This window comes from Narcine bancroftii, chromosome 1 (genome assembly GCF_036971445.1).
Source record: "Narcine bancroftii isolate sNarBan1 chromosome 1, sNarBan1.hap1, whole genome shotgun sequence".
Lineage (NCBI taxonomy): Eukaryota > Metazoa > Chordata > Chondrichthyes > Torpediniformes > Narcinidae > Narcine > Narcine bancroftii.
The window spans coordinates 160,079,062-160,087,701 of record NC_091469.1 but is presented as its reverse complement, the minus strand read 5'-3'; the positions used below and the strand labels follow the sequence as shown (position 1 = coordinate 160,087,701).

Below are 8,640 nucleotides of genomic sequence, written 5' to 3'. Positions count from 1 at the left end.
GTAACAGCTTTGTGCTAACTGCTACACTACTGTGCCTCCTATACATCATCTTTGTGATGGGATTGACTCATCTCCGTAACTCTGCACTTTCACTGTACTATGTACGGACCCTTTCACACTTGCATCCCAGTAAATCGGCCATTCAGTGTCCCAGGATAGGAATGGGGGTTTGGCCTTTCACACTAGACCACTTCTAACTGGGACACTGAACACTTTCGTACTTGCATTTTGCAATGGCGTTTGGTCTATTCTACCTTAAATTGGAAGTGCCTGAAAAGTTTCTCCCTGATCTCAACATCTGAAGACGACAGGGATTGTACTAGGGGTCGAAGCCGGAAATCCCTGGCGTGAGATGACAGAGATAATATATACAGGTACACAATCCTTTATCCGGACATCTAAAATCTGGAAAACTCCAAAAACTGGCAAGTGGGGAGAGAGACAGCAGCACAAGTTGGGCAGGCGAGGGGGAGAGACCGGCAGCGTGAGTTTGGCAGGCGAGGGGGAGAGACCGGTGGCGCAAGTAGGGTGGGCGGGAGACCAACAGCACGAGTCAGGCGGTCGAGGGGGGTGGAGACGACAGCGCGAATGGAAGGGGGTGGGTGTGGATACGGCTGCACAATTCGGGTGGGTTTAAATCTGGCTTTCCAAAATCCGGAAAAATCCGCAATTTGGAACTTTATCCCCCAAGGGTTCGGATAAAGGATTATGTACCTGTATAAGTATCTAGAGAGGCAGGGACACCCAGCATGGGTTTGTGCGGGGAAGGTCATGTTTGACAAATCTTGTTGAATTTTTGAGGAGCTGACTTGGAAGGTTAATGAGGGTAGAGATGTTGTCCATATGGATTTCAGTAAGGCCTTTGATAAGGTTCCACATGGAAGGTTGATAAGGAAGGTTCAGGTGCTCGCTTTTAATGTTGAGATAGTCAGATAGGTTCAATGGTGGCAAGATGGTAAATGCCAGAGAGTCATGGTGGATAACTGTCTGTCAGGATGGAGGCCGGTGACGAGCGGTGTGCCTCAGGGATCGTTGTTGGGTCCCTTGTTGTTTGTCATGTACATTAATGATTTGGATGATGGAGTGGTCAATTGGGTCAGTAAATATGTGGACGATACAGAAAAAGGGGGAGTTGTGGATAGTGAAGATGGTTTTCAGGGACTCCAGAAGGATTTGGACTGCATAGAAAAGTGGGCTGAAAGATGCCAGATGGAGTTTAATATTGATAGTGTGAAGTGCTTCATTTTGGGAAGAATAATCAATACAGGGCATATGCAGTGAAGGGGAGGGGATTGAGGAATGCAGAGGAACAGAGAGATCTTGGAATAATGGTTCATCGTTCTTTGAAAGTGGATTCTCATGTGGATAGGGTGGTGAAGAAGGCTTTTGGTGTGCTGGCCTTTATAAATCAAAGCATAGAATATAGGAGCTGGGAGGTGATGTTGAGACTGTTCAAGGCATTAGTGAGGCCAAGTTTGGAATATTGTGTGCAGTTCTGGTCTCCAAATTATTGAAAGGCTATCAATAAGGTAGAGAGGGTGCAGAGAAGATTTACTAGAATGTTGCCTGGATTGCAGTATCTAGAATATGGAGAAAGATTGAGTAGACTGGGTCTTTATTCATTGGAGCGTAAAAGGTTGAGGGCGGGATTTGATATTTAAGATTATGAGGGGGATAGATAGAGTAGATCTGAATAGGCTCTTCCCCTTGAGGGTAGGAGAGATTGGAACGAGGGGTCATAAGTTAAGGGTTAGGGGCAAAAGTTTTGAAGTAACATGAGAGAAAATTTCTTCACTCAGAGAGTGGTGGCTGAGAGGAATGACCTTCTGGAAGAGATGGTTGCAGCAGGGTCAATTTTGTCATTTAAGAGGATGGATGAGGGCATGGATGTGAAGGGTTTGGAGGGTTATGGACAGGAAGCAGGTAAGTGGGACAAGAGGAGATCACTTAAATCGGTGCGGACTAGAGGGGCTGACATAGCCTGTCTCCATATGGTAATTGTTATATAGTTTATATCTGTCACCAGCATTGAGCAGATTTTGCTTTCACGCTTGCCACTTTAAAGGTCAATTGGCGTTCGATTCCTGGGATCACTGGCAAGTGTGAAAGGGGCTTCTGACTTGTCTTCTGGTCTGCTCGTTAAACAAACTGCCGCTGCACATTGATGCATGCTGAAGTTTATTGGACACAAAGAAGAGGGTACAGTGAGAAGAGTTTTTCAGCGAGCAGTCCAACAGGTTATTTCCAACATTCATACACCCATGTAAAAGGTTACATGAAAAGGAAGATCAGTTAGCACCAGGCAAGGGCAGCAGTGGGAGCACTGTGGTGGGGTTCATTCAGGAGCCTGATATCTGTGGGGGAGAAAGTGTCCTTTAGCCTGTTGATGCGTGCTTTCACACTCTTGATCCTTCTCCCCGATGGGAGGGGGAGGAGAGAGTGTAACTGGGGCGCAATGGGCCGGCTGCCTTTCCCGGGCAGCAGGAGATGTGGATGGAATCCGTGGAGGGGAGGAAGGCTTACTATGACCTGCATTCACCACCTTCTGCAGCTTCTCCCGATCTCCCCGGATGGGGAGCTCCCTCAGAGCCTGATCCCTGAATGGGAAGATACATGGATGCCTGACCCCATGGATGGGGAGCTTCCTCAATATGATCCCATGGACAGGGAGCTCCCTCAATGCCTGACCCCATGGTCATGAAGCTCCTTCAATGCCTTACTCCATGAACATGGAGCTCCCTCAACATGATCTGATGGATGGGAGCTCCCTCAATACCTGACCCTGTGGACAGGAAGCTCCCCCAATGCTTGACCCCAGGGTAGGGAAGATCCCTTAATGCCTGACCCTCTGGTCGGGAAGCTCCTTCGATGCCTGAACCCATGGTGGGGAAGCTCCCTCAATGCTTATCGTTGTGGACAGGGACCTCCATCAATGCCTGACCCTGTGGTCAGGAAGCTCCCTCAACATGTTAGTGACCTCCACTTCACAATCACCATAACTGAAAGGAACAGGTGCCTGGGCACTTTCAGAGTTCATGGTATCTTGCTGTGCACCAATGTCTCCTGCCGCTCAGGAGTAGTTAATGGGTCTGCAAGTTGCCTTGTGGTTGTGCCAGGAGCTAGAGAAAGGCAACACCTTCTTCCTCTGGGCAAAGTAAGTAGCAAGAGGCCCTCAGCTCTATAACACCGCCTCCGATTTCGATTGGACCTGAGCTGATAGTCACAAGGTCATAGGGCACAGAAACAAGCCCTCCTCTTTCCCTCCCCTCATTTTCCCCTCTCGCTCCCACCTCCCTTCTCTTTCTCTGCTCCCACTCCCCACACCTCCCCCTAACCTTCCCCACTCCCTCACTCCTCTCCCTCTCCCTCACCCCCTCCTTCCCTATACCCACTCCTCCCCTCTCCCTATTCTCTTACTCTCTGCCTTTCCCTCTCCTCCCTCTCCCTAAACCCTCCCCTCTCTTCTACCTCCTCGTCCCACTCCCCTCTCTCCCTTTCCCCTCCCCTCCCTTCCTACTCACTCTCCCCCTCCCCTCTGTCCCTATCCCCACCGTTCCTTCCACCTCCCCTGCCCTTCCTTCCTCTCCCTCTTCCCTCTTCCTTTCCCTCCCTCCCTCCCACCTCCACTCTCCCTCTCTCCCTATCCCTCCTCTTCTTTCCACCTCCCCATCCCTCTCCTCCCTCTCCCTATCCACTACCCTATCTTCCACCTCCTCCTTCTCCCTATTCCCTCCCCTCCCTACCACCTCCTCACTCCCCTTTTCTGTCCCTCTCCCTACACCCTCCCCTCCCACCTCTCTCTCCCCTCCCCTCTTTTCCTATCCCCTACCTTCCCTTCCATCTCCTCTCTCTCCCCCTCTTCCCCTCTCCCCTCTCTCCCTATCCCCCACCCCCTATCTTCCACTCTCATCTCACTCTCCCCATCCGCTCCCCTCCCTTCCACCTCATGATCTCCCCCTCTGTACCTCCCCATCCTTTTTCCCTCTCCTCTCCCTCTCCATAATCCTCTCCTCCTTCCTGTCCCCCTCTTAAACCACTTTCCCCTCCCCCTTACCCACCCTCTTCTATCTCCCTCCACTCCACTCCAACCTTCCTTTCCTCTTCCCCTTCCCTACCCTTTCCTCTCCCCTTCCCCTCTCCCCCCCCCCCCCCGCCCACCCCTCGGCGGGCCGGTGCGGACTACTTGATCCCACAAGTGTTGATGTTCTTGCCACTAGATGCCTGCCCCACCAGGGGTACATGGACGTCGGTGGCCAGCGTGAGGTGTGAGATGCACCCGATGAATCCCCACATGTACTGTCGTTGAGTGTGGAGCGCGATCTCCTTCATGCCCCCTGAGGGGAGAGAGGACAGCGTGTCAGACAGCACAGGGCATGAGAGTGGGTGGGGGGAGTGGGGACGGAGGGGACTGCATGCAGAGAACCGCCCTGTATAACGCTGGCTGCTCTTCCCATAAACACAGCAGCTTCCCCAGGGTTTGTGTTGAACTGTGCAGAATTCTGATTGATGGAGGTAGAACTGTTTCCTGTGTGTAGGGAACTGTTTCCTATGTGTAGGGACCTGTTACTTGCAATGTAGGGACCTGTTTCCTACGTGTTGAGACCCATTTTCTGTGCAGAGGCATATTTCCTGCATGTAAGGACCCATTTCCTACATGTAGGTAACTGTTTCTTGCATCTAGAAACATGTTTCCTGCATGTAGGAATCTGTTTCCTGTTTGTAGGGACCTGTTTCCTGCATGTGGGGAGCCACTTCCTGTGGAGGGACCATCTTCCTGCATGCGAAGACCCTTTTCCTGCATGTAGGGATCAATTTCTAGGTTGTAGGGACCAGTTTCCTGAATGTAGGGACCTGTTTTCTGTGTGTATGAACCTGTTTCCTTCATGTAACAGCCTGCTTCCTGCATGTAGGGACCTGTTTCCTGCATGTGGGGACCCTTTTCCTGTGGAGGGACCTGTTTCCTGTGCAGACCCGTTGCGAGCAGTGACCCGGTGTCAGTATGGGTGCCGGAGCCCTGTGAACTGTGGGTTCTGAGGTCAATGGTGCCCACAACCTGTCTGTGGCCCCTCCTTACCCACATAGAGTGGCCCGTTGATGTTGAGTTGTCGCATCTTTCCCGGGGACCTCCCTGTTTTCGCTCCATAGTCATCGACCGTCAACTTCCCTGATGACCCTTCACTGCAACAGAGAGGCAGGCACAGAGTCTAAAAGCATGCATGCAGGCATGTCTGCATACACCCATTGTGTGTGCATGCGCATGCAGGTTTGTACTTGCACAGGTTTACACACACACACACACACACACACAGGTTTGTAGTAAAACACACAAGTGTATAGCCCTGTATAAAGTGCAGGAACTAGCGAGAGTAAATTAGAAATAGATGTTCAAGGGTGAAAGAACAGAGCTAATGTGGAGGAAGTTTAGGGACCACTTGCCCTGGGTTCAGGATAGGTTTGTCCCACTGGGACAAGGAAAAGATGGTAGGAAAAGGGAACCGTGGCTGAGGAAACAGGTCAGGCAACTAGTCAAGAGGAAGAAGGAACCATTTATTAGATATAGGAAGCAGGAAACAGGAAGAGCTTGTATATGGGAGCCAGGAAGGAATTTAAGAAAAGATTTAGGAGAGCTCGAAGGGGACATGAGAAGGCCTTGTCATGTAGGATTAAGGAGAACCCCAAGACGTTCTATGCATATGTGAAGAACAGGAGGATGACAAGAATGAAGGTGGAGCTGCTAAAGGATAAAGGAGGCAACGTGTGCCTGAAGGTGGAGGCGGTTGGGGAGGTCCTAAAGGAATACTTTTCTTCAGTATTCACACAAGAAAATGACCTTGATTATGGTAAGGTTGAAATTGAACAGGCCTATGTGCTGGACAATGTGGAGACTAAGGAAGAGGAAGTGTTGGATTTTCTTAAAAATTGGTAAGTCACCGGGACTGGATGCGATAGACCCCAGGTTGCTGTAGGAAGTGAGGGAAGAGATAGCTGGGGCAGTAGCTATGATCTTTGAGTCCTATTTGGCCACAGGGGAGGTGGTGAAGTCCCCTAATTTAAAAAAGGTATCGGGGAGAATCCTGGGAATTATAGACCGTTGAAGTCTCACATCAGTGAGACTATTAGAGAGGATTCTTAAGGACAGGATCTATGACCATTTGGAGAAGTCCAGTCTACTCAAGGATAGTGAGCGTGGCTTTGTGAAGGGAAGATCTAAGTCTAATTGAGTTTTTTGAAGGTAACTAAAGAAATTGATGAGGGTAGGGCAGTAGACATTGTCTACATGGTTTTAGCAAGGCATTTGACAAGTTTCCCCATGAGAGACTTGTTCAGAAAGTCTTGAGGCATGGGATCCACGGAACCTTCGCTGTGTGGATAAGAATTTGGCTTGCACAAAGAAAGCAGAGAGTAGTAGTGGAAGGGAAGTACTCTGCTTGGAGGTTGGTGACTAGTGGCGTTCCGGAAAGATCTGTTCTGGGACCCCCCTGCTCTTTGTGATTTTTATAAATGGCCTGGATGAAAAGGCGGAAGGATGGGTCAGTAAGTTTGTGGATGATATGAAGGTTGGAGGAGTTGTGGATGCAGCTGCAGGTTGTTTAAGGTTACAAAAGGATATAGACAGGATGCAGAGTTGGACAGAAAAGTTGCAGATGGAGTTCAATCCAGATAAGAGCGAGGTGATGCATTTTGAAAAGACAAACCAGAAGGCTGAGTACAAGGTTAATGGTCGGTTACTTAAGAGTGTGGATGAACCTTGGGGTCCAAATCCATACATCCCTCAAAGTCGCCACACAAATTAATAGGATGGTTAAGAAGGCCTTTGGGATGCTGGGCTTCATTAACTGGGGGATTGAGTTCAGGATTAGAGAGGTCATGTTACAATGCTACAAATCTCTGGTGAGATCACACTTGGAGTGTTGTGTTCAGTTCTGATCACCACATTACGGGAAGGATGTGGAAGCTACGGAGAGGGTGCAGAGGAGATTCACCAGGATGTTGCCTGGGTTGGGAAACAAGTCTTATAAGGCAAAGTTAGCAGAGCTGGGACTTTTCTCTTTGGAGCGAAGAAGGATGAGAGTAGAGTTAATAGAGGTTGTCAAGATTATGAAAGGCAGAGATAGGGTGGATGGCCAGCACCTGTTTCCCAGGGCAGGATCAGCAAACACTAGAGGACACGTGTATAAAGTGAAGAGAGGGAAGTTTTGGGGAGACATCAGGGCTAAGGTATTTTACACAGAGAGTTGTGGGGGCCTGGAATGCCTTGCCAGGGATGGTGGTGGAGGCTGGAACATAAGGGGCAATTAAGACAGTCTGAGGCAGGCACGTGGATGGAAGAAAAGTGGAAGGTTACGGGGTACTTTATTTTTAGGAATATATGGGTCAGCACAGCATCAAAGGCCGAAGAGCCTGTACTGTGCTGTAGAGTTCCATATCCTATGTTAAGAAGGTGAGATTCATTGACCATGGTTGAAGTAAAACACACAAAGCTGGAGAAACTCAACAAGTCAAACAGTGTTCTTTATACAGGAAAGATAAAGATACAGAACCGACATTTCAGACTTGAGCCTTTCATCAGGGTGTGAGGGAGACATTGGTGATATATCTTTATTTTTATTATATAAAGTACACTGACCTGCTGAGTTTCTCCAGCATTCTATTCTTTACACACAGGTTTGCATACACAGCCACCTAATACACAAAGTTGTACGTATTCTCACGGTTTTTCTGTACTCACTCACAGGGTCGTACACCCTTAATATGGAGATAGACCAGTGAGAGAAGAGGAAATGAACCAGATCAGGTGCCAGATCTCTCAGTGGGTGAACATTTCAGAGGAAGTGATCACCCCCTCCTCTCTATTACCACAGCACTGGAGGAGGGCAGGTATAGACAGTGTGGGAAAACATTTAATTGGGGTAGGGGAAAATATCATGTTGTTAGGCAGGACCTTGGGAGCATCAATTGGGAGCAGACGGGCTCGGGGGAAATGTACGGCAGAAATGTGGCAAATGTTCAGGGAACATTTGCATGGTGCTCTGCATTGAGGCAGGGAATGGACGGAGAGGTGAAAGAGTCACAAGATGTTGAAATTCTAGTCAAGAAGAAAATGTAAATTTAAATTTAAACATACAGCACAGTGACAGGCCCTTTTGGCCCGAGTCCTTACCGCCCAATTACATCCAATTAACCTACAACCACTGGTACGTTTGAAGGGGGGGGGCACTGAAGCCTCCCCCCGCCTGGGAAGAAACCCCACGCAGACACAGGGAGAATGCACAAACTCCTTACAGACAGCGTGGGATTCGAACCCCGGTCCGGCAGCATTGCACAAACTGTGCTGGTTGAAGGAAACTGTTTTGAGCACATGAGAATTACAAGTTGGCCAGGAAAGAGCTTTTCCCTTCGGAGCGAAGAAAGGTGAGATGAGGATCGGAGGGCTGCAAATGTTGTCCCTTTGTTCAAGAAAGGGAGTGGAGATAACCCAGGAAATTATAGACTAGCGAGCCCTACTTCAGTGGTGGGAAAGGTATTGGAGGAGATCCTGAGCAACAGGGTGTATGACCATTTAGAGAGGCAAAATCTGACTGGGGATTCTTCAGGGGAAGGTCGTGATTGAATTCTCTGAGGATGTAACAAAGCACATCG

At 49.2% G+C, this 8,640-nt stretch overlaps 1 protein-coding gene across 5 annotated transcripts in view; it reads right to left on the bottom strand.

Annotated features, from left to right (window-relative positions):
* Window positions 1-4,165: 4,165 nt before the first annotated feature.
* LOC138735555 (pikachurin) overlaps window positions 4,166-8,640 on the bottom strand; it is a 99,357-nt gene continuing 94,882 nt past the window's right edge. For all 5 annotated transcript variants that reach the window (XM_069883579.1, XM_069883582.1, XM_069883588.1 and 2 more), the window contains 2 exons: window positions 5,075-5,178; window positions 4,166-4,334 (listed from right to left, as the gene is read on the bottom strand). In XM_069883579.1, the coding sequence (XP_069739680.1) occupies window positions 4,180-4,334; window positions 5,075-5,178 (259 nt within the window). In that variant the 3' untranslated portion in view covers window positions 4,166-4,179. The remainder of the gene's footprint in view (window positions 4,335-5,074; window positions 5,179-8,640) is intronic.